At 38.2% G+C, this 27,748-nt stretch overlaps 1 protein-coding gene across 5 annotated transcripts in view; it reads left to right on the top strand.

Moving 5' to 3' along the window:
* The window catches only part of LOC150095730 (P2X purinoceptor 4-like), a 173,643-nt gene that overhangs the window by 131,484 nt on the left and 14,411 nt on the right, over positions 1-27,748 (top strand). For all 5 annotated transcript variants that reach the window (XM_090410355.1, XM_090410353.1, XM_090410354.1 and 2 more), the window contains one exon: positions 12,978-13,125. In XM_090410355.1, coding sequence (XP_090266481.1) covers positions 12,978-13,125 — 148 coding nt within the window. The remainder of the gene's footprint in view (positions 1-12,977; positions 13,126-27,748) is intronic.

Below are 27,748 nucleotides of genomic sequence, written 5' to 3'. Positions count from 1 at the left end.
TGCAATCATTAGCAGCACTCCCTCTTCTCTTTTCACATTTTTCTCCTTCTGGAAAATTATATATCCTTCCATTTCTATTCCCAACATCACATCATCCTCAGACAACTATGTTTCACTTATACTGATTATCTTTCGGCATACTGACTCAATCAATGCAACAAACTCAATACTCCTTACATTTGTGTACAAACACAACAGACCCTGTATCTTTGAAACCATTATACTACACCTTTTTCTCTCTCTTCAGCTCGACCACTCCCATTCCCCTGATCTTGACTCTGATTTCCATTCCTACCTGTCTCATCCTCACCTTTATGCATGCCATCACCTTTTGCTGTTGCAACCACATCTTCAACCTCATATCCATCTTCCTCTTATCATAAAATCCATTTAGTTGTGTTATCTTGCTTCACAAGTAGACTCTGATCATTTACTACATTAACTTCTTGACTCTGTGCCTTCTCAGCAAACAATAGCCTTTCTAAATGCACAACACCAAAGACATTCAAATATAATTCATCAACTTTAAACTACTCCAACATTCCTTCAAATGCACTCTATAGATTTACAAATCAAACTTCTTTGCCTGGGGTGCTTAAGGGTCAAAGCTGTATAACTGAGAGGAGACCTCCACATAGCCTTTAAAGGAATGCGGAGAACCGACCAGGGCTTCTGACCTAATGTCCAATCCTCACCTTCTCGTGGTGCACCCTGTTGGGTATCTACTTTGATACTGAACGAACGAGGATGGGCTGGCAATTTGGGATTTAGCCAACCAAATTGTATTCTTATTGGTTAAACCAAAATAAAAAATGATGGTACAACATGACAAAATTTCATGCCGGCTGGAGCGTCGCCCGGTTAAACAAGGCCCCCGTTGTTTTCGCCAGGGAACCAGGGCGAACAGCGAAAAGTCAGCTACTGGAACAAATCTGAAAACAAACCCCAACTCAACATCACCAGAGTTAAAGATCGGTACTATCAATGTAAGAAGCCTGAATGGCAAAGAAATGGAGCTAGCTGAGGAATTAGATAAGTACCAGATCGACATAATAGGGGTGACTGAAACAAAAAAGACCAAAACTGGTGAGATCTTTCTGAGCAATAAATACAAAATGTTATATTCAGGCAATGACAATCAAGGAAAAGAAGGAGTAGCCATAGTATTCAACACAAAATACGAGGCTAATCTTCTTGAATGGCAGTCAGTCTCAAGTAGAGTAATGTGGGCAAATATGAGAATGGGGAACTGGACAATGAGACTTATTTGTGCCTATGGTCCCACAGAAGGTTCTACTAAGGTAGAAGTGGAGGAATTTTTTGATGCTTTAGAAAAAGCAACTGACACAATGAAAAAGGAAAAGTTGGTCCTTGTTGGGGATCTAAATAGTAGAGTAGGAAATGATTGTGAGACATACAAAAATATTTTGGGAAAATTTGGAGAAAAGAGCAAAGCTAATAATAATGGCAAATATCTGTTGGATTTCTGCTCAGGACATGGACTGGTTATTACTAACACCATGTTCCAACATAAAAATCTGCACAAATTCACATGGAGAGAAGAGGCTAGGAATAAGAAAAGTCTCATTGACTATGTTATTGTTGATAGTGATGTTTTCTCCCTGGTGCAGGACACCAGAGTGTACAGAGGATTTGAAATTGGAAGTGATCACTATTTAGTCTTGAGCAGGATAAAATTGAATTTCATATTGAAAAGAATAACATGTAAGAAAGTTTTAAAGCGAATAAAAGTTGAGCAGCTCTCAGATGTGAACTGTAGACTAAAATACAGAAATATTATTGAAAAGAAAATGAAAGAGTTTGAGAACAGGAATCAAACCTTGGAGATTCAGTGGCAAACTCTGAAGGAAACATTGATTGATTCTGCCAGAGAGGCATGTGGTGAGGTTGTGTGCAAGGATAAAAAAATCAGAACTCCCTGGTGGACACAGGAAGTTAAAGAGGCAGTGAAGGAAAAGAAGAAAGCATATCAAAAGTTCCTGGCAAATAAGGCAGCTGTTACTCTTACAGAATACAGAGACAAATGTAAGAAAGCTAAACAGTGTGTAAAACTAGCTAAACAAAAGTCATGGGAGGACTTTGGCAAGAATATAGAAAATAAATATCAAGAAGGTGGCAAAATATTCTGGAGGTTGTTGAAGAAGCTTAGGAATGGAGGAAAGAGTGCTGTAAAAGGAATTATAGATGATAAAGGTGAAATGAAAACAGGAGAAAAAGATATCCTTGAAGTATGGAGTAATTACTTTGAAAAACTGCTAAATGAAACAAGCAGTGATGACAGCACAGTGATAAAAAACACTGACCAGGCATGCAGTCAGGAATACATATCCATACTTGAAGTAGAAAAAGCCATCAAAGGCTTGAAATGTGGAAAGGCAGCAGGAGTAGATGATATTCGACCAGAAATGCTGAAGTATGGTGGTATAAGAGTCTTACAGTGGCTGCACTGCATAGTTCAGAAAGCCTGGACAGAGGGACGAATTCCCAATGATTGGAGTAGAGCTCTCATAGTACCCATATATAAAAAGGGAAATAAAACTGAATGTGAGAATTACAGAGGTATTTCCCTACTGAGTGTTTCTGGCAAGATCTATGCAAGTATACTTGAGAAACGGTTGAGAAGAATTGTGGAAGAAAAGCTTGGTGAAGAACAAGCTGGATTCAGGCCAAATAGAGGCTGTCAGGATCAGATCTTCACTTTACGACAAATAGTCGAGAAAGCATGGGAATATAACAAAGATCTGTATTTAAGTTTTGTCGATTTGGAAAAGGCATATGACAAGGTGCCAAGAGAGAAGCTATTCAATACGCTGCAGTTATATGGTGTCAATGGGGCATTATATCAAGCAATACTTAGTCTTTATTTGAGTTGTGAGTCAGCAGTTAGAATTGAAGGAAGTACAGGAAGATGGTTTAATGTTAAATCTGGTGTGAGACAAGGATGTACATTATCCCCCCTGTTATTCATTATCTATATGGATCACATTATGAAGGAATGTGGTATTAAACCTGATATCAAAATTGGAGATGTTAATGTCAGCTCTTTGCTTTATGCGGATGATGTTATACTTCTAAATAAATCCGCTACAAGTCTGCAAGATTCTCTGACTAAATTGAATAGCTGTTGTAATAGATATGGTATGAAGGTCAGCAATAAAAAGACAAAGACAATGAAAATAGGCAGAATCATTGAAAATGTCAACTGTGTTGTGAATGGAGAACCTGTGGAACAAGTAAAACATTTCAGCTACTTAGGCACAATTTTTACTGAAGATGGTAAACTAAATATAGAAATAGACAACAGAATCAGCAAAGCTGGTATCGTGGGAAGTCAATTGAATAAATTCATATGGAATAAGAAAGAAATTAGTCGGAACACTAAATTAGCTGTATACAAGACTGTGTTCAAACCAATTTTAACTTATGGATCTGAGAGCTGGGTCAGAAGTAAAACACTTGACCAAAGACTAGAGACCGCAGATATGAGAGTCCTGAGAAAGATTAGAGGCGTGAACAGATGGCATCAATGGCAATATCATATTAAAAATGAGGATATTAGGAAAGAACTTGACATTGTCAGCATCCAGGAATGCGTTAGCAGAGCTAATCTCAGATGGTATGGTCACTTAAATAGAATGGGAGAGGAAAGATTAGCAAAACAAGTGTTCTCTGCCAGGTTGGCAGGAAAACGACCCAGAGGAAGACCAAGATATAGGTGGATTGATACGGTACAAAGTGCCTTAGACGATAGAAATATAAGATCTGATAATGTTGGAGTCTTGACAAGTAACAGACTGATTTGGAGGAAAATTGTAGATAGGAAGTTAGTAATGATGTAATTTTTTCATGTAGTACTGTCATATCCTGTACACCCCTTGAGGGTACATGGCAGGAATTTGATGATGATGATGATGATGATGACTTCTTTGCCTCACACAACTCAGCCATCTTACTATTCATTATCTCTGCTCTCCTTCTCATTTCACTATTGTCATATCTGAGCAACAAGCTAATGACATTTTCAACAACACTCTTATACTTTATCTGCTGCTACAACTTCCTCAAGTCTCTATCGACATATTTCCCCCCCCAACTAAGTAATTTGTGCCCATGGCTCCCACCAGTTTTGATGCCTGGTCTTTCCTTTTCTGTAGCACATCAGTTATTTGTTTCATTGTTCCACCAGGAGAGCATGTTTTGTGCACTTTATTAATCATTACTTCGAATGATCGAATCTTCATGCAATGATGTATGACTATTATTACTAACATTTGACCTCCATGGAGTCAAAGACTCATCGTGGGAGGGTATTCACTATTGCATACGATGCTCATCCAACCTTGTCTTAAACTGATTCAGTGTGTCCACATCCACAACACACTCAGGCAATGCATTCCACTCACCAACCACCATCCATGCAAAAAATCTGCTTCTCACTCCTTTGCTCACACCATCAATATACAGTTTCCAGCAATGGCCTCTTGTTCTACTCCCCTCTCCCATTCTATGAAAAATCTCTTCCATGTCTACCTGATAAGAACCCCTGACCAGCTTATGTATCTCAATCATATCCCCCCCCCCTCTTCCTCCTATTCACGAGGCTCTGCAACTTGCATTCTCTCAATCTGTCTTCATACTCCACATTCCAAAGACCACTGACTACCTTTGTGTTCCTTCTCTGTGCCATTTCCAACATATCCTCATCACCATGAAAACCCAGCAACCAAATCTGTGCACAATAATCATATGAGGCCTGATCAAGGCCTTATACAATGGAATCATAACCTCTCTATTTCTGCATGTCAGAGTTCTCTGCATCATTGCCATTATTCGATGTGATGTCTTCAAAACTTGTGCAATGTGGCCCTGAATGTCAGGTTCTTGTCCACCATCACTCCTAGATCTCTCATCTTCTCTACTTCTGTTAAAGTTTCCCCACCAAGTGTATACTTTGCATCCCATCCTTGCTTACCAAATCTCAAAACCTTACACTTGGCAACATTGAACTGACAGTTCCACATACCTTCCCATTCATGCAATCAATTCAAGTCCTATTGTAAGGCATTAACTGTGCACAGCCTGACTGTGCATTGCTCTCCCCAGTTTTGCATCATCCACAAACAGCTGGATATCACTAGTTAAATCCAACCCAATATCATTAACATACGAAATGAAGAACAATGGCCCAAAACTGACCCCTGTGGCACACCACTGGTGACCTTTCTATTTCGAGATACTGTACCCCCATATACAACCTTCTGATACCTATCTGACAGCGTCACTGATCCAACATAGAAATCTTTTATCCAATCCCATCTGTTTCAATTGATTTAAGAACTTGTCATGTGGCAGTCTATCAAAAGACTTTGAAAATCCAAGTACCCCAACTATATATGCATCTCCCTTGTCCAAAGTATTTGTCACCATGTTATAGTACATAAGTAAGTAAGTGAAACATGATCTCCTCTTAACAAACCCATGCTGATAACTACAGAGAATACTGCTGTTAACAAACCATTTCTGTATTATAATACTTCTCACCAATCTCTCCAGGACTTTCACCACAACTCCAGATATACAGACCAACCTATAATTAGAAGCTACAGCCTTATCACTGCCTTTATACAGTGGAACAATTTAGATCAGAATATTCAATTCTGCGGTTACCTGTGCTGTAGTTTTGTGAGTTTGAGTTTTCAAAACAATCCTTCTCCATATCCCATGATTGCTTTCTGCCAATTTTGATTTTTGCCCACTCTTTCTCTTTGATGATGTTATCTTGCCATGATCTGTGTATACTGACATAACCTTAGAAACTATTGAGCTCAATAGATCTAATAATGTGGCAGTTTTTGCCACTGATGCTCCAGCTAAACATGTACCAATGATTTGTCCTCTTTCAAAGTTGGACAAATCTCCTATTTTCCAATTTTTAACATTAATTATCAGTCAGTACAATCACTAATGCACTTGCATGGATGCAATGACATGAAAAGTACGGAGTGTAAACAAAACAGGAACATTTAGTGCTGCCACCACATGTTTTTTCGATGTAACCAACACAAACAAATTGTATTTCTAAATATCTTTTATTATTATTATTTGACACCTCTAGGGAGTCCAAGGACTCATCGAGGGAGGGAGGTTATCTGCTTTACAGCTCCGTCTCTAGCATTCAATCACGAACTTAATGCAACTACACCAACAGCATCTACCGCTGCCCACCTTATTATTATTGTTATTAATTGGATTTAAATACTTCAAATTTGACAGGATAAAAGTTGTATAAAAGTGGCAGACTAACAATATTTAACAAAGAATTACAAAAGGTTGAAATGAGGTCATAATGATTCATATAACTTAAAAGCCACTACTTTTGGCCATGGCTGTGAGTCTGATATGGGCAAATACAAATGTCTTATTTACTAGCTTATTCTTCTTCTTCTTGCTCCTTTCACTGTTCTAAGCTTATCAAAGGTCGATATAGAGGAACAATAACTTGTTTGTCTCTGCTTGTTAAAGTATTTTTCAGCAACCAAGTGATTTGATGAGCTGATTTAGCGACTTTTGCAATGTGCCCCCTAAACTTCAACTCCCTATCCACCAACACTCCCAAATCCCTGTCCTCATCAATCTCCTGGAGTACAGTTCCACCAATGTGATATACTACTTCTAATCTTTTCACTCCAAAATGCATAACCTTACACTTTGCCACATTAAATTAACATCCATTTTCCTTACCCAGTCCTTCAAACTATCCAAATCATCCTGCAAAATTTTGACATCCTGTGCACCCACAATTGCTCTACCCTATTTTGCATCATCAGCAAACAAGTGAACACTTCCTCTCAGATCCTTTCCTATATTGTTAATGAACAAATTGAAAGTAGTGATCAAAGAACAGAACCCTGCTGCACACCACTAGTCACAAGCTCTTTTGGACTCCACTCCTGAATAAACCACTCTCTGGTATCTCTCCATCAATCACCCTCCTATCCATCTTACCAACCTTATATCTATCCCCATCTGCTCCAGTTTACTGATTAGGGTTCCATGTGGTATCCTGTCAAAGGCCTTGGCAAGGTCCAGTAGAATCACTGTAAACCCATTACCCTTATCCAGTTCAGCCGTCACTGTGTTATAAAACGTGAGCAAGTTACTGAGGCATGATCTACCCTTCACAAAACCATGTTGTTCCCCATACAATATTCCATTTTCATCTATCCAATCCTGTATTCTTCTCTTGACTAATTTCCCCAAGACCTTGACAACGATTCCTGATATGCTAATCGATCGGTAATTTACAACAGCAGTCTTGGAACCTCTTTTATGCAGTGGAACTATTTTCCCCTCTTCCTCCCCTCTCCTCGGGACTAACCCAGACCCGAGACTCAAATTAAACAAAATGGTCAAGGGTAGCGACAATTCTTTAGCTGCTTCACGTAAGACACAAGCTGGTATACCATCTAAGGGTTATCAGATTTGTGTACAGTAGTCCAGATGTAGTGTGGTTAATTTCTTATACAATCATATTATGATCCTGATCACTATGTACCCTCCTAATATGCAATCAATCTTCTGTGATGATTTCACAGTGTTGTAATAGGCACTATAAACTTTAGCCCCTTATCCACCATTCCCAGATCCCTGACCTCCTTCATATAAGTATCATCATTCTCAGGATTATGCTTCTTATTAAAATAAACTTTGATCAACACTGAATGCCATTTACATTACTACTTTTAATCTTTCATAATTAAAATAATGGAAAACTATTGTAAAGAAAAAAGATATTCCTTTATATATTGTTCTGTTAGAAGACAGAAGTAACACATGATGCGAGCTTTTAAAAAAACAAATATTAGTTTTGTTAGACCTTGAATGGGAGACTTTCAACAAAAGAATCACTCATACAAGATCTAACAGGAAGCACAACACTGAATAAGAACATACTTGTGCTCCTAGCAATCAAGCTCATTTATCAGAAAACATGTCATGTTTAACATAGAAATCGAGATGATAAGTCTGAGATTTGAATCTGTAATCTGAAATGATGCTATTAAAATAATATGTTTAGATTATGTATAATATTATAATATTATAATAAAATAATATTATGTATAATATTATTTTAAATATTAGTATTAAAACTGTGTCCTATGCAAGAAAGTAGATGTACTGCCAACAAAAGTCCAAACGTTGCAGGCTAACGGACCATTGGTGATGTAATGCCAGAAGCTAGAGTATTCGTAGAAGGCGAATGGGGCATGCGTTCCCCGAAAGAAGAGACACCGTAAGGCGGTAGAGTGACATCACCTCGTCTGGACGAATAGTGAGGCTCCGGTGAATAAGATTCCAGCATGGAAAGAGGGCACTAATAGAGAAGATTAATATGGTTATGCAGGACTGGTATCCACCCCGTTTTTTCTGTTCTTGTTTCCCTCGTGCAGACCAGCGATGCAGACTGCGATGACCAGTATCAACTCTCCCTTGGCTGACTAACGCAAGTCCGGCAAGGCTATGCACAAGACGACAGCAGATCCCAAACATGGGCCATCGGTGAAACTGTGCCAATGAACACAAAGAACTTTCTTTGAAGAAGGTCAGGTTAAGCGATAGAGACCTACGTGATAAACGAATGTCCACCAAGAAAGAGTGACCATTTTGAAATGAGCACATGACCTCCACGTGGCAGCAGTTTGCAGCAGCGGTGATATCCCACAACAAAGGACAGATGAAAGGTTCCCAACATCAACACTGAAGAGTGGTAATTTACTGTAACTTTTCTTGCTTTTTATTGATAAGATTTTGTGAAAGGGAAGAAATAAGAACCTGGCTGAAAGAAGGAGAACTTTAAAAGATAATACATGTTCAGGGACTCTCTAACCTTACTGGACTAGTAGTCTGAGAACCCAAGTACTGTGTGGTTCCAAGAATATTGTAAAGGGATTGCTAGTTAACATTTCATAAGTTCAGAATTAGAATAGAGTTTTGTACCATATGTGTACCGAATTGTATGTGAATAATATGCTAAATATTTAGTAGATGAAATGTGTATATAATAGTGAATTATATGCCTAAAGTATGAATGTTGTGCATGAGTTTTAGATCATTATTTTAGTATTGCTTTGCTTGAGGTAGAATGCTAACCTCGTATTGTATATAATTATTTGTAATTATTTTAGCCACATAATAAATATGTTTTCTTGTGTAAACCTGTGTGTGATCTAAGCATGAGACTGACTTCACCAATCATTAAATTTCGGACCTTTGCATAAGGGGAATATACAAACAGTTTTAGAGTTAATAGGCCCTGATTGCAAAGTTAAGATATCTATAGCTTCCTGATATATTTTACAAATTTGGTGACACTTAATTTCTGTCTTTAGGCTCTGGCTGGCGCAGCAAAGCAAACAAATTTTGTCAGACTCCGAAAAAGGGAATGGCCCCAGAGAACTAGTTTATAGATAATCTTAGAAGGCACTAGAGTGATGAAATAGATAAAAATAATAGAAAGTAACGACGTAACAATAGTAAGGAAAGATATTGTGCTCATTTCATTGACAATATTTTTAAGTTTGTGCTATTCAAATTGATGTTTTTTGTATGGCTGTGTGGTATTTTGTTAGGATATTACTGTCTCAGTATTGTATCCACCTGTATTGATTGTATTCAAAATGGCAGCCGCACTACAATAGCTCCAGCACCATTTAAAGACTCTATCAATTGTAACGTAGTTAATGATTTTGTAACTTGTTATGCATGTATACTGTTGCTTAAAAATGTGGCAGGTGCAAGAAGACATAAGTATCTTGACCCTGAGATTTAGTGGCAGATGAGACAGTGCTTCAGAAATGTGTGAAAATCAGTTTGTGGATATCAGTAGTATTATGTGGGAGGGTAGAGAGAATGTTAAAGATATACATATCGATTTAACCTTGGGCAGTTTAGCAAACAGAGATGGTTTGCCTGATGGCCATGATTTTGTGTATCAGTGTCAATTAAAAGCAGAATGTGTGGAGAGAGAAATAGAACTGCTGAGAAAGGAGATGGAAGAAATGAAGACTCAGTTGAGGGGGGAGTGAATGAAGATCTTAGGAGGATAGTGAGGTTGGCTAGTGTGAGAAGAATGAAAGTCGGTGTAAGAGAACAACATGAAAGAACAATGGAGAGAGGAAGGTGAGAGAATGGGAGAGATAGGAAAAGAGGAAATTGCATAAAGCTGAATTGTGGAATCAAGGGATAGAGATGAGAAGGAGGAAAGAGAAAGGAGAAAGGGAAAGAGAAATTGGAAGCCATAAGAGTCAAGGATACCATGGAGAGAAGTTGAATGAATCTGTTTGGAGTGTCATGTATGGAGATTTGATGATTCAGAATATGCCAGAAGAGTGTTTAGCTGGAGAAATGATAGGGAGTGTGGAAATACAGTGAAGAGGGGTGAAAATGTAGAGGAGATGATAGTAATTGTTGGGACAATTGACCTGAGAGGTAGTGTGAATCATGTAGCATGAGATTTGAGGTTGGTGGTAGAGGTAATGCAGGAAATGTGTCCAAGGAAAGATAGTGTTTTCCCCTAGTATGATAATGTGGAGTGGAGGAGAAGAGCAGTGATAATGAATGAAATCATAGTGAGAATATGTAGGATGGAAGTAGTTCGATCAATTGAAAAATGAAAAAAGAGGTCTGGAATGTGTGGATGCATGGAGTATATTTGAGGATAAAAGAGAGCTGTATGCAAGAGATGGATTACATTTGAATGCAGAAGGGTAGGCATTTGAAGAGACTGCTGTTTTCTAATCAAGTGAGTGTTTCAGGACAGGGAATCTAGAATTACACAGATGGAATGTTGCAGAGATTGCCTCATGTGGGGATATTGACTTGAGAAATGAGAGGATGTATACTATATTGCAGAGCTAGGTGGAGTATGAGAGGAGTAATAATGGCTATAAGAATACTGACAGTACTCTAGTTTTTCTGTATACAAATGCTAAAAGCATTAAGAATAAAGGGAATGAATTTGTGACATTGATTTATTCAGTCTCTCCAAAGGATGTTGGTATCAGTGAAACATGGCTAACTGAGGAGGTTGTTCTAACATGGATAGAAATCATAGGATATAGCATATTTCAGCAGGATAGGGAAGGTAAACATGGTTGTGGAGTATTATTCATGATGAGAGATGAATTGTACCCTCTCAGGGTTTGAGAATCTCAGTGAAAAAAACATTAATGGCTTTGAGAGCATATGATGTGAGATATTTATAAGACAAGATATTTAGTGAGATGTTGCTACATACCAGAGAATATAGTAATGAATAATGATGAGCAGGAAATTTTTAACCAAATTAGTTTGGCAAGTGATCATTATGGGGAACTTCAACTACAGCAATATAAACTGGGCAGATGGGACAGCATGCAGTAATAAAGGAACTGAATTTTTGGATTTCTTGAGGGACAACTATCTTAGATAGCATGTGATGGAGGGAACATGGAGATCAAGAGTTTTGGATTTGGTCATAGCATCTGAGGATCTGATTGTGACTGAAATGACATACATATTTGATAATCAGGACTATACAATGTTGATTGCTGGCCTGGTTGGCCAAGTGGTTAGCATATCAGCTCTCCAGCCAAGAAGATGCAGATTTGAATCCTGCCTAAGCATGGATGTTTGTGATTGTCTTTCACCTTCATACATTCATTCATACAAGTGTATAAACACTCTCCCAAAATGGAGTGGGTCACTATGGGAGAAGTAGACCCAACCCTCAAACAATGGGAGATGCCATTACCCAGCAGTGGGGAAGTTACAGGCTGAAATTCAATTCAAATTCACAATGTTAATTATGAGGATAGACTGATGGCATGCAGACTGCAGAGTTTGCTTTATAGAAGATAAAAGGGGTGGAGATATGATCGAGACGTTTAAGCTGTTGAAGGGTCATTATTGTATTAACACTGAGGAGATTTTTCATATGGTAGAATGATGGAAAGGATCAAAGACACAGGGGCCAGCCCTGAAAATTGCAAAAGGAAGTGGCATGTAAAAGGGGTAAGAAGTAAACTTTTTGCATGGAGAGTGGTGGTAGCATGGAATGCATTGCCTGAGAGGGTGGTGAATGTGCTGACAGTGGATGAGTTTAGGGAGTGTATGATAGACTTTGTGTTGACTAGTGTTGACTCCAATGATGAGTCTTGTGACTCCATGGAGGTCAGGAAAATAATAATAATAATAAATTATATAATATAGGGTTTGTCATCACAACAAGATATTTTGAATAAACAACATGAATTTAAAAGATTGGAAAATCAGTACAGTTGATTTTGGTTGACTTTTATGGCACTTTGGTGAGCAAGTTTATTATTATTATTATTATTATTATTATTATTATTATTCGTGACACCTCCAAGGAGCCCGAAGACTCATCGTGGGAGGACACCTACTCTACAGCTCTCCGTCTCCACTACTACACAGAACCTCATTCAGTATTTCTTAGAAAATACACAGAATTTCTTCAGTATATATATGTACTACAATGTTTGCTGCATAGAGAATCTATAATTTATAGTAAATGGTTTGTTAACTGGCAATTGTTAATAGTTTATAGCAAACCATTTCTGTGGTCCCTACAAGTTTTGCATACAGTTTGAATTTTGCTATAGCAAAATTCAAACTGTATGCATTTCATTTAAAATTTGTAACTAATTCTAATGTGCCAGAGAATGTTGAAGAAAATAAGAAAATACAAGTAATTTGAAACAATTATATAATTATTTAGATACAGTTATACAACATAAAATACAAATTTGTAAATTATAATATAATTTATAAAATATAAGTATTTTGAATTAAATTAAATATTAAAAAATGTAGGATGAAAAGCTAAACTACCTTTAAAAAGATTTCTGCAGATATATATAAAATCTATTTTAATCATTCTAATTTTTTTTATTTAGGTTTGCCTACTATCACAGTGGGGCTCATCGAACACTATCTAAAGTACATGGCATCAAATTTGTTGTAATGGTATATGGACGAGGAGGAAAGTTTAGCATTGTCCCTCTTTTGGTTAATGTGGGCTCAGGAGTTGGACTCCTGGTTGTGGTAAGTATATTTATATACATATATGTACTACAAAGTTACCCAGCATTGCTTTTTTTGTTGTTATTATTATTATTATTATTATTATTATTATTATTATTCAGGCCTCCATGGAGTCAAAAGACTCATTGTGGGAGGTCCTTCCTAAGAAACACAAAGTCTATCAAGACTCATTTGAGGGGAGATCCCACCGAAAACACACAAAGTCTAACATACCACTCCTTAAACTCATTGACCGTTCTCACTCTCACCACTCTATCAGGCAATGCATTCCATGGTTCAACCACCCTCCATGCACAGAAACCACTCCTCACCCTCTTGCTCACAGTTTCATTTCGTAATTTCCAGGGATGGCCTCTTGTCATCACTCCTTCCTGCAGTTCAAGTAAGCGAAAGAACTCCCCAGCGTCAACCCTGTAACCACCTCTCAACAGTTTAAAAGTCTCAATCATATTATCTCTCCTTCTATCCACCAAACTCTGCAGTCCACATAACCTCAGCTGATCCTCATAACTATCATTGTACACTCCTGAAACCATCTTTGTTATCTGCCTTTGTACCCTTTCCACAGTTAATTTATCTTCTTCAAATCCTGGGGACCAAATCTGAGAACAATAGTCCAAGTGTGGTCTGATCAGGATCTTATACAACAGAATGATAACTGTTTTATCTCTGCAGGTCAGCGTCCTTCTCATTATTGCAGCAATCCTCTGTGTTACCTTCACCACCTTTGCAATATGTCCCATAAATTTCAGGTTTCTATCAATCATCAATCCCAGATATCTTGTCTCCCCTACTTCCTCCAGTGTAACTCCTCCCATAGACTTTGCAGTGTCCCATCGATGTTTCCAAACCTCAAGACCTCACATTTTGCTGCATTAAACCGACACCCCCATTCAGTTTCCCATCTATCTAGCTTATTCAAATCCTCTTTCAGGGCTACCACATCTGCACTATTACTAATAATCCTTCCCATCTTCACATCATCTGCAAACAACTGAATATCCCCTTGCAATCCACTGACAATGTCACTGATATAAAGGTTAAACAATATAGGTCCCAGTACATTTATCCCCTTAATTTTGTTTAAACAATAAAGGTCCCAGAGGGCTACAAGTGGAGTCCCTGTGAGACTCCACTTGTAACCCTCTGCCTCCTTGAAACTGTCCCACTATACACAGCTCTCTGATACCTATTGGACATCTCAGATACCTATTGGACTATCATGTGGCATCCTGTCAAATGCCACATGATAAGCTGATATTAGGCTCCTTAAGAAGGTCACTTCTTGGCCTGTGGAAGTTACCAACAAACTAACACCTTTTAACTCTAGATTCCCCCCGATTATATGGACTTCCAAAAATATATAAACTAAATGTGCCATTATGTCCCATAGTGGATGGCATTGATTCCCCCACATATAAACCAACAAAACATTTAGCCAAAGCGCTCACTCACTGTACTGGAAACATACCATCACACATAAAAAACTCAGCCCACTTCAAAGCCAATATAGAAAACCTCATGCTCCAACACACTGACATCATGGTCAGTTTTGATGTCTCCTCCCTATTCACGAATGTCCCACTCAAGGAAACCTTAGAGCTCATCCAAGCCAAATTTCCCCCCGATATCCCAGTCCAATCTCAGTTCACAATGAACTCAGGCTATTTCGTTTGGCAAGGAAAATTCTACAAACAGATAGAGGGGACAGCCATGGGTTCACCACTTTCCCCACCCTTGACCAACTTCTTTATGGAGACTTTTGAAGAGAAAGCCTTAAACTCTGCCCCACAAAAACCCACTATTTGGCTTCGTTACGTGGATGATGTGTTTGCTATTTGGCCACGTGGCTCAGATCACTCCTTCTTAACACACTTAGACAACCAACACTCCAGAGTCCTGTTCACCTTAGAAAAAAAGGAAAACAACAGCCTCCCTTTCCCTCTAATCACTCACCAACCTGATTGATCCTTGGTTTTCTCTGCTTTTAGAAAACTCGTCCATACAGGCAGATACATTCACCAGCAATCTCCCTTCACAACAATTTATTAAAGCACTATATAATAGGGCAAAATTAATCTGTTCAGATGACAATGCCTTAACCACTGAACTAAACCACATCCTTAACACTTTCTTAGCCAATGGCTGTAACCCCAAAAAAATCCAAAAAATATTAAACCAGTAAACCACACACACACACACACACCTCCCCCCCCCTCACAATAAAGATTACACTAAATCTATCACTATTCCCTACATCCGGGGCATCTCTGAAAAAATAACCAAAATCCTTAAAAAAATATGACCTGACTTCTTGTTACAGACCATATAAAAAAGTTGGCATCCCTTATCTGCTCTACCAAAGACCAACCAATTCCCCTAGACCTACCTGGGGTATATCAGGTCCCTTGCAGCTATAAGCTGTCCTACTTTGGCCAAACAGGCAGGACAGCGAATATCAGGATTTCAGAACACAAAGACTACATCTGGTTTCACCAGTATAGCCACTCCGGGCTTGCAGACAATGCTCTAGATACCCGCCACAGAATACATTGGAAGAAAGCCAAAGTAATACACCGCAGCATATTTAAGTATGAAAGATTATTCATAGAATCAGTCTCAGCTCTAAAAAACGTTCCAAACCTCAACAAATTTGGTTGCATGAGACTTCCCCAAATTTGGGAGACTTACATCATGAGAACATCAGCCCCATTGCCAAGACAACTCAATATAGCCCGCTAAGAGGCACCATTAGGACGTTAGGAACAACAGTAGTTTCTTATCTTCTGCCTCATTTGCTTTTTGTAGTGCCTGCGTGTACGTGCCATATTTGTATGTTCCCATGAAGAAGGCAATGTGACATTGCCGAAATATAGGAAATATTTATTAAAGTTTCTTTTAATTAATATTCCAGTATACATTATAAATTCCTTAAATAATTTAATAGTCATATATACAAGTTGCACAATCCTGAAATTACTTCAGGTGCTAACTTTGTTTGCTTACACCTGGATAAAGGAATAAACCAAGAATATAATTTCTTGGCATCTTTAATTTATATCATACCTTGCTTTGAACATATTCAGTGTCGGATCACTCACTGCCCATTCCGGCAATGCATTCCACTCATTCATCATCCTCAAAGCAAAAAATCTTTTTTTCTTCTTTAATCACATGACCTTTGTATAGCCTTCAGGGATGAACTCTGGTTCTTACATCACCCATTATCCTATGCAATAATTCCTCCTCTATCCATTTGATAGGCTCCACTCACCAGTTTATATGATCTCAGTCATATTGCCCTTCCTCCTCCTTCTATCTACCAAGCTCTGTAGACCACATTCTCTCAGTCTGTCCTCATAATCAGTATTCCAGAGTCCTGCAGCAATCTTAGTTATTCGCCTCTGCACTCTCTCCAATGTTTCCCTATCACTAATATAGCCAGGTGATAAGATTTTGTGACAAGACATTTCTGTGCCCAGAAATCCAAATGAGGCCAAATTAACATCTCACGAAACTATCACCTCCTTATCCTTACATGTCAGTGTTCTTTGCATTATAACAGCAATTTTTTTGAGTGCCTCTTACAACTTTTGCAATATGTCTCCTGAACTTCGGTTAATCTCTCTTTCATAAAAGAGATCAGTAGCATATGCAGAGGAAATCAGTGGAAATAGAGAGACTATTTTTAGAGTCTGTAATGGTTGTGAAGTGCTCTCCTAACCTCAACGAGTATGGCTACTTAATCTGCCAAAACTTTGGGAGACAGTCATCTTGAGATTAACTTCAACCTTACTGTAAAAATGTTTTCTATACAACATTAGATAGCATCAAATTAAGACTTTAGGTCTTTTGTCCATTACAATTTGAACCTCTTCATTTACTTAATGTTTCATATTTATTGTAACTAGCAACTGTATTTTGAAGATGCTGGTTTGATGCTGAAACCCAGCAAAATTAAGCCAGTATGATTTATTGGTTTTTTGGTGTAATACCACAAAATAGATTTGAAGGAACTTATTATGAAAGTTAAAGAAGAAAGTGCTAAATATGGTCTTAAACTTAACCTCAAAAAGACAAAAGTTAGGGCAACATTTAAACTTAATGATTTTGAAGTAGATGGGGAGAAAATGGAAGCAGTTAACAATTTTGTGTTCCTAGGATCCTGAATTGATGAAGATGGTTTTTGTACCGAAGAAGTTAGAAGATTATTACTCAGAAAAAAAGCAATGACAAATTTAAGCAAGATCTTTAAAGATGTATGGATGTGAAAGTTGGACCCTGAGAAAGAGTGAAAGAAGGAAGATAGATGCATTTGAATTATGGGTTTGGAGACACTTACTAAGAATACCATGGACTGCAAAGCAAACCAATAAATCAGTGATAGACAAAATAAAGCCAGATTGCTCCCTTGAAGCTATGATCATCAAGCAAAAATTGTCATACTTCGGACATATTATGAAAGCAAATGACAGTCTGGAGAAGATGATGATGATGCTTGCTCAAGTTGATGGAAGCAGGAGAAGAGGAAGACCAAGAATTAGATGGGTGGATGGAGTTAAAGAAGAAACTGGAGTGCGCTTGGAGGTTCTGAAAGACATGGTCAGGGACAGATTGGAATGGAGAGTGTATGTTCGTGGAGTCCCAGGAGTCGGAAACACACACACCACAAAATAGAGATCAATAATGTCCAACATCTAAGCCTGTTTACAAGGTATCTTTCTATTGTGCTAAAAACTTGTGCTTTAGAATTAACATCTATCATCTTTTGCTTTTTCAATCTTTCCTCAACTGTCATTTACCCTGCAGCATGGAAACATGCTTGTGTTTGGCCCATTATATAAAAAAAAAAAGTTAATAGAAGAGAGCCAAAAACCATTGTCCAGTTCTCACTTCAGTTCTTTTAATAATCATGAGAAGGTCATCAACTACTTCATCATCTGGTGGCCTACCAGCTAATTAGTGATCACCAATAGGAATTTTTCCACTCTCAATTATGTAGTGATTTCCTAGTCATCTCCACCCATCTTTGTACACAAGACATGAAACGATCTGAAGGGATCTGATGTAGTTGCTATTGACATTTCTAGAGCATCTAATCTGGTCTGGCACAGAGGCCTGCTCAGCAAACTTTCATCTTATGGTCTGCATTCCACTCCTTGTAATTGGATCATCAGTTTTTCTTTCTGGTCACTCACTATATTTCACGGTGAATGGCTTAGTCTCCTCAGATTTTTTCTACCAGTGCTGGAGTACTTCAAGGCTCTGTACTTCCATACGCCCTCTTCCTCTTGTACATAAATTACCTTCTTTCACTGAATTCACATTCTATCCACAGCTTTGGTGACAGCTTCCTCCATTCTTCATCATTTGACAAACCTTGTAGTGCATAATCATTTAAAGCTTCGAGATCTTCCATAACAGTGCCTTAAACTCTCACCTCCTTGCTATTCATCATTGGATCAAGGATAACCCTTCTGAACCTCAATGTTACCAAAACACAGTCCTCATTTAGTTCTCACAAGAAAGATCTCACTTCACTTCCCTTTACTTTTATAATATCTAGATCTCCCAACCTGATCAGATTTCGTTTCTTGGGCTGTCTTTCACCTCCAGCCTTTCTTGGCAGAAACACATTTCAGCAATAGCTTCTTAGGTGCACAAGACATTATTTCTTACCTGTATAACTGTTAACAATGTATGAATTGCAGATTTGCACAACTTTCTAATACTGAGCACGGATTTGGATATTGTACTATAAACCTCTAAGAATGCTTAACACTGTCAAGAAGAAGACAGTCTAATTAATTGATGTCCTCTCTATATGATAATAATCAGTTTCAAGAAGAGTATAAAGAATAAGCCAGGAGAGTGACTCAGTTAGTAAGGAAAACAAATGTGCAGTAGGAGCAGAAATTGGCAAATCAGGCAAAGAAAATCACTACCGATAGTGTTTTTAGATGTGTGGCAAGTAGAAGAATGATCATGGTAAGATGATGTTAATGGATGAAAATGATAGAATGGTAACTTTTGCAGAAGATATTGTTGAAATATTCAGATCAATTTATTTTTTAAAAAATTTCACATTTGACGTCTGTAGATGCCGTATGGTCACTGCAGTACCTCACATGGTTTTGGCAATGATGTCTTCTGTTAGAATAAGTGGTATGGTCGCAGATTCCCTTTCCACACAAAGTTTGTAGGACAATCACAAACATCCATGCCCACATCGGGATTCGAACCTCTTGGCTGGAGAACGGACACTCTAACCACTCGGCCAACCAGGCCAGCGATAACGATGTTTTATCCTGATTAGGGTGGAATCATGAGGAACTTAAGTGTAGAGGACATAGGAGAGGATGGCTTAATTGTGAGTGAGCAGGTGGTATTTGAGGAAATTAATAACCATGAGAGAGACAGGGCAGGTTCAAGGTTTAGAGGTACAGGAGGAGAGTGTGTTTCAGATACTGAGAACTCTGGATGTCAATAACGCTTTTGGACTGGATGGTATTTCACCACGAGTTTTGAGAAAATGTGCTAAGGAACTGACAGTGCCTTTAACCTGGCTTTTCAATGAAAGTCTGGCTTCGACAAAGGTGCCCAGGGAATGGAAGGTAGGTAAGATAGTGCCATTGCATAAGGGTGGTAACAGACTGGAAGTGTCTAATTATAGACCAGTCTGTGTGTCATCAGTAGTTGTTAAGATCTTGGAGAAAGTAGTGAGGGACCGTATACAGCACTGGGCAGATGAGGGTAATGTTATCTGTGAGAGTCAACATGGATTTGTGAAAGGGCACTCTTGTTTTAGCAAATATGCTAGCCTTTTATAATAAAGTTACAAGAACATTAGATGAGGGAAAGGCATATACTGCAATTTTCTTAGACTTAGCAAAGGCATTTGACAGGGTTCCACATGATAAGCTGATATTTAAGTTGCAACACATGGGTCTGGATGTCAGATTGGTCAACTGGATTCAGGATTGGCTGTCTGATGTATCAGAGAGTTGTGTATGGTGGAGCAGTTTCAAGGAGACAGAAGGTTACAAGTGGGGTCCCACAGGGCTCAGTACTAGGACCTATATTGTTTAACCTTTATATCAATGACATTGCCAGTGGATTGCAAGGGGATATTCAGTTGTTTGCAGATGATGCGAAGCTGGGAAGGATTATTAGTAATAGTGCAGATGTGGTAGCCCTGCAAGAGGATTTGAATAAGCTAGATAGCTGGGCAAATGAATGGGAGTGTCAGTTTAATCTTTAAGGTCTTGAGGTTTGGGAAACATCGATGGGATGCTGCATACTCTATGGGAGGAGTTATACTAGAGGAAGTAGGGGAGACAAGAGATCTGGGGTTGATGATTGATAGAAACCTGATATTTAGGAGACATATTGCAAAGGTGGTGAAGGTAACACAGAGGATTGCTGTAATTATGAGGACACTGACTTGCAGAGATAAAAGGGTTATTATTCCATTGTATAAGTCTCTGATCAGACCACACTTAGACTATTGTTCTCAAATTTGGTCCCCAGGATTTGAAGGGGATAAATTAACTGTGGAAAGGGTACACAGATGACAAAGATGGTTTCAGGACTGTACAATTTTGGTTATGAGGATCGGCTGAAGGAATGTGGACTGCAGAGTTTGGTGGATAGAAGGAGAGGTGATTGAGACTTTTAAACTGTTGAGAGGTGGTTACAGGGTTGACACTGGGGAGTTCTTTCGCTTGGTTGAACAGCGGGAAGGAGTGATGACAAGAGGCCATCTCTGGAAGTTATGAAAGGAAACTGTGAGCAAGAGGGAGGAGTGGTTTCTTTGCATGGAGGGTGGTTAAACCGTGGAATGCATTGCCTGATGGAGTGGTGAGAGTGAGAACGGTCAATGAGTTTAAGGAGTGGTATGATAGACTTTGTGTTTCTTAGGGGGGGGGGACCTCGCCTCGATGAGTCTTGATAGACTTTATGTTCTTAGGAAGGACCTCCCACAATGAGTCTTTTGACTCCATGGAGGCCTGAATAATAATAATAATAATATGATTTGATGACATATCACTACACATCTTAAGGGAATTGATAGTAGCATTGGCATGCTTGTTTAATAAGAGTCTTACAACAGCACAGATTCCAAAGGGAGTGGAAAGAAGATAAAATTGTTCCACAGCATAAAGATGGTAAGGCTGTGGCTTTGAATTATAGGCCAATCTGTATATCTGTAGTTGTGATGAAAGCACTAGAGAGATTAGTGAGAAGTAGGATACAGAAATGGGTTGAAAAACAGCAGTATCCTTTATGGTTATCAGCATGGGTTTGTTAAGAGGAGATCATGTTTCACAAACTTACTTATGTACTATAACATGGTGACAAATACCTTGGACAGGGGAGATGCATATACAGTAGTGTACTTGGATTTTGCAAAAGCTTTTGATAGGCTCCCACACAGTACCATTGACAGGGTGTAGCATACAGGCAGCTTGCTTCACGGCGTGGCTTAATAAGGACACTCGTTCAGCCATATTATGGAAAGAAGTTTTTCCAAGCTTAAACTGATTAAAAATTATTTGCAAACAGCAATGATCCAAGAAAGATTGGTTGGTCTAGCAACTATATCGATAGATGCGGACATAGCTTATAAACAGTTTTATTGTGCGATATCCCTTTAGACAAACTTTTACTTAATATTATTATGTAATTGTTTTGCATTAATGTTTCTCTTGTAATAAAAAGAAAATAGCAATTGGAGATTTTCTTATATTTTTGTCTTATAATCCATCAGGGGTGATATTTAATTGTTTACTTCAGGGCGTGATCTAATCTGGCAACAGTCCTGCTCCCACACATGAAACTATTAAATAAATTGAAACAGATGGGATTGGATAACAGACTTCTGGGTTGGATCAGTGACTGGCTGTCACATAGGTATCAGAAAGTTGTATATGGGGGATGCGGTATCCCATAAGAGGAAGGTCACTAGTGGTGTACCACAGGGATCAGTTTTGGGGCCATTGTTGTTCGATTTGTATATTAATGATATTGGGATGGATTTAACTAGTGATATACAGCTGTTTGCATAGGCTGAGGAAATAAGAGATCTGGTAGTGGAGAAAGGCCTGAAATGAAATTCAAGAGGCCACGTTGCACAAGTTGTGAAGACATCGCATTGGATAATTGCAATGATGCAGAGGACCGTGACATGCAGAAATAAAAAGGATATGATACCATTGTATAAGGCCTTGATCAAGCTTCATATGGATTATTGTGCACAGATTTGATTGCTGGGTTTTCATGGTGACGAGGATATGAGAGGAACTGTCCAGAGAAAATTCACAAAGGTTGTCAGCAGTCTTCAGAATGGGGAATATGAAGACAGATTGAGAGAATGTAGATGGTAAAGCCTTGTGAATAGTAGGAAGAGGGGGTATGATTGAGGCATATAAGTTGGTAAGGGGTTGTTATCAGGTTGACATGGAAGAGATTTTTCATAAAATGGGAGGGGACGGGTATAATATAACAAGAGGCCATCACTGTAAACTGTATAAAGAGAGTGTGAGCAGATGAGTGAGGAGTAGGTTCTTTGCATGGAGAGTGGAATGCATTGCCTGAGTGTGTTGTGAATGTAGAATCATTTTAAAGCATGGTAGAATGAGCATTGTGTGAACCTCCCACAATGAGTCTCTGACTCCATAGAGTCAGATGATAATAATAATAATTTCTTTCCAGTATGGCCCATCTTATATTTTGCTATATTAAAATGGTAGCTGTTATCCTTTACCCATTCTACCTGCTTGTTTGTCACCCAGCAATTTCTCTATGTCATCTTCATTGACTTTTGCTCTTTCTAATTTTGCAGTCAGTATTCAAAGGAAAAGTCTCATAGATCTGGATGTACCTCTTAAATCATTTTCTATATCACTGATGTGTAAATTAAGTACTTTTTTAGGACTTAAGGAGCTGCATTCATCATCATTTGATCATGCTTCTATTCTCTTGCCCCAAGGATACCTGAGTGCATGCATGAACACACACACACACACAAACACACACATACTTGCTTGGATCTTCCCCTTAAAAATGCTAGTGTTTCTCTGACTGCACTACTGAACTCTCACTGAACAACAATTTCTTAAAACACCTAACTCCAAATCCATTCAAATGCAAACCATAGTCTTAAGTAAGTCCTTTTGTCCATCAAGCTGACTCCACAAACTCAACACTATTCTTTCTGCACAATATACACATTGACTCATTTGCAGTCATGGTCCCCTTCTTCTCAAGTTGGCTCTATCATACACTGACAGCTGACTTGCAATCAGTTGCCAGTGCTCTGTCAGTCTTCTCTTTCATATCTTCTCGTCTACCATACTTATCACCTCCAGATCATTTATACCTGCCAATGTAATCATTCACTGCATCTTAAAACCATCACTTTGCCCAGCTAAATACCTTAATCTTTGCCACAGATAATGGAAATGCAATCTCATCTTATTCTCCTCAAGCATTTCTCTTATCATGGAGTCTCCATACTCTACTTTCTCCTCTCTCACTCTCTTTTCTTATGCTTCTCTGCTATGCTATTCACCAGGCATTTCTCTAACTGTTATTTTTCACATTTTGTCCTGTGTAGAGGTCATGCTATGCAGGTAAGCATGCTATCTTTTATATTATCATCTTATCATTCTCATCTTCTACCATTTCTTTCATGCTGCCACTCATACCTTGTTCATCCTTGCTTGCTTCCACTTTATTATTTTTAACAACAATCTTGCTTACATTCTCACTCACATTAAATTTGCCATCTTTTGTTGTTTGATCCTTTGTTGTCATATTTTCTCTCTCTCCACTTCTATCACTCTTGCACCCAAAACACTTCTTACATAGGCAATTACCAGTTTCACTCTTTCCACAAATCTTCAGCTTTTGAAGTGAATACATTTCACTCATGCTGCAATGAAAAAAAAAAATCCACATATTGAATTCAACTGCATTGTTCTGATATGCAGATGCCATACCAAGCAACACACACACACACACACACACACATATGAATGAATGATCATTAACTTGGTTAACATACATGTTTTTTAAAAGAATTGAATGACTAGAACCAAGATTTAAGTAAAAAGGTTTTAATATTAAAACACTACTAGTTTCGGCTTGTAACAGCCTTCTTCAGGTGACATTATAAAAGAAAGAAAAAGGAAAAAACACTAAAACACTGAAGCTTAAATAAACTAAGAACATCATAGAGAGTCTATACATAATTGACATTAAAACGTTGTGGTTGTATTTAAAGCTGTTCTTTCGTTTGTTGTATTGTTGGGAAAGTACGTGCTAGTAGCATCTCGAGATGCTACATGATTACAGCTGAATGACTATCTGGGAGGTTGTAGCTCAAGTTATTATTTAGAATGACAGGATTGAAAACGATTTCCCTAGATTCTACGATTTTTCTCTCTAGTTCATCATTGCAATGGAAGATGTTAGTAGATTTTTCCCAGCAGACTTTGTGACTTTGGCTTTCATCATTAGGATTAGCCGAGAAAAGGATATGACTTGATAATGCACTGGCTCGCTGTCTCTTGTAAGTAATGTCCCTCATGTGTTCTTCCATATGCAATTCGACAGATTTGCTGTCAGCCCAAAATAGTCATCCCAGATAGTCATTCAGCTGTAATCATGTACTGGCGTTCACGAGATGCTACTAGCACGTACTTTCCCAACAATACAACAAACGAAAGAACAGCTTTATATACAACCACAACGTTTTAATGTCAATTATGTAGAGACTCTCTATGATGTTCTTAGTTTATTTAAGCTTCAGTGTTTTAGTGTTTTTTTCTTTTTTCTTTCTTTTATAATGTCACCTGATTACAAGCCGAAACTAGTAGTGTTTTAATATTAAAACCTTTTTACTTACATCTTGGTTCTAGTCATTCAATTCTTTAAAAAAAAAATATATATACAGGGTGTTCGGGATAAATTTGACATATTTATAATTAATTATATTTTTCCGTAAGTTACATGTATTAACACACACTTCTCTTCATTTAAAAGTTTGGACCCTTCTTCATTCATATACAAGATGTCAGAAAGGATGGATAGCTGGAACCCACCTGAATCATGGAAGAGAATAACTTGTATCATGATGATTCGTGCCCGCCATCAAAATAAGGATGTTACGACTGCTGCCCAATGCTCCCTGAATACAGTAAAAACAATCAGGCATGAACTAGAGACTTGCAATGGTGACTACGAGGATGTAGCAAGAAGAAAGATCCCTAGCAGACGATCTGATTGCGTTCGTACAGCAGAATTCCTCGCAAATCTGCAGGAACAGGTGTTGAAGAACCCTGGCATTGGAATTCGGGCTTTGTTCGTGGAGTTGCTAACTGTAGTCAAGCCCTGGATAACAAGGGTAGCCAATGGTAGGCCGTATGTATGGCAGCAGGATTCGGCCCCTTGCCACACCTCTGGGAAAAGTCAAAAATGGTTGTCTGAAAATTTCTACGACTTCACCAGTCCAAATGTTTGGCCTCCAAACTCCCCAGACCTTAACCCCATGGATTATTTTGTATGGGGCGCAGTTGAAAAAGACACCAATCGCACTTCCAGTAATACAAAAGCCCAGTTAATGGATAAAATTAAAACAGTTTTTGCGGCCCTTCCCAGGGAGACTGTAGCATCAGCTTGTTCGAGGTTCCGAAGCAGAATTGAAGCTGTGATCGATGCTAATGGTGGTTATTTTGAGTAAATCTTGTTGACAGTATTGTAATTAACTCTGCCTGTAATGTTTTTTTGTCAATTCATTAAATTTAATAGATACAAAGAAGATTTTCTTTTTCCTTACGAAACTGTCAAATTTATCCCGAACACCCTGTATATATATATATATCATCATCAAATTCCTGCCATGTACCCTCAAGGGGTGTACAGGATATGATAGTACTACATGAAAAAAAATTTACATCATTACTACCTTCCTATCTACAATTTTCTTCCAAATCAGTCTGTTACTTGTCAAGACTCCAACATTACATTATCAGATCTTATATTTCTATCATCTAAGGCACTTTGTACCGTATCAATCCACCTATATCTTGGTCTTCCTCTGGGTCGTTTTCCTGCCAACCTGGCAGAGAACACTTGTTTTGCTAATCTTTCCTCGCCCATTCTGTTTAAAAAAAAAAAATTAAAAAAAAAAAAAATATATATATATATATATATATATAGTCCGTGCAGTTAGCCTAGTGGCTGTGCACTTCACAACCATATGCCTGGGGAAGGAGTGTCCTAGGTTCGATGCCTGTCAGTGACGTGAAGAGCTGAAGGATCTTCCTCAGCCATAGCCAAGTTAGCCGGTCTTCGGAGTGGACAGTAGGGTTTTTCTCCAGTTTATCCTGTTTTTTTTTTTTTTTTTTTTTTCATCCCGCAAAGCAGGCAAACCAACCTTGAGAACTCAACACTACAGGACATAGGATATACCGGGGTGTAGTGCTGACCACCTTATCCTGTGAACGGTTTGAGGTCTGTTGATTAATAAACCCTCGACACCACAAGGTAAAAGAGGATAAAAGGAGGATGATATATATATATATATATATATATATATACACTGCCTGGAAAGAAGTTAATGGCCACCATAGTGTTAAGAACAAACTGCCACAGTGCCCACCTTAATAAGATGTAGCACCTCCTTTCCACAAGATGCTGGGGCATACTTGTGGAAGGTATGCCCCAGCAATCCTATGGGGCATACTTTCCACAAGTGTATGACAGCAATCAATGGGCAACTTCCTGTAGGCATGTAAGCCCTGGAATATGGCAGGGCAGATGTCCCTTGACCTCATCCAATGCTCCAATTCATCCCACAGATGTTCAGGAGGGTTGAGATCAGGGCTCTGTGTAGGCAAGTCAAGTGTAACAATCATGTTCACAAGCCATGCAGTCACAGCATCACCCTCATGACGTGCGGTATCACTGATTGTTGACCTGGGATGGCTCAATTTGTCAACAATTTGCTGGACAGATAGACCTGCAGCATAGCATCCTATGACAATGCCCTCTTTAAATCTATGTCAGTTCCCTTCTCATAGCTATTTCACCCATACACAGTTGCACTGACAAGGGAGCATTATATTCCTCCAACATATACTGGCTACAGATATGTGACTTATTACAGGATACAATGTGCCTTGCTCATGAGAGTATCTGTTGACTTCTTTCCAAGCAGTGCACATTGTGTGTGTGTGTGCGCACATGCGTAATGAAATGCTCCATAATTCAGTATATATTATATGTATATTGAAAGTTTTTTAAGTTGGTTATACTATAAATTAAAAATTCCAAGAAATTATATTCTTGGTTTTTAAATCCTTTATTCAAGTGTAAGCAAAAAAAAAATAGGCATATTTCCCTATATATGTAGGGCTCCAAAAGAAAAAATCATCCCATAGTACGAATTGTGGTAAAAAGCATATAAATAAATAAATAAATAAATAAATATATATATATATATATATATATATATATATATATATATATATATATATATATATATATATATATAGTCATCCCTCAACTTATGTCAGTTCGAGTTATGTCCATTCAAAGATACGTCCATGAAGGGAAT

Source organism: Typopeltis vanoorti, chromosome 20, assembly GCF_054136105.1.
Source record: "Typopeltis vanoorti isolate ZY-2024b chromosome 20, IOZ_Tvanoo_1.0, whole genome shotgun sequence".
NCBI classification, from domain to species: Eukaryota; Metazoa; Arthropoda; class Arachnida; order Uropygi; family Thelyphonidae; genus Typopeltis; species Typopeltis vanoorti.
This window is presented reverse-complemented; position numbering and strand designations above follow the sequence as displayed.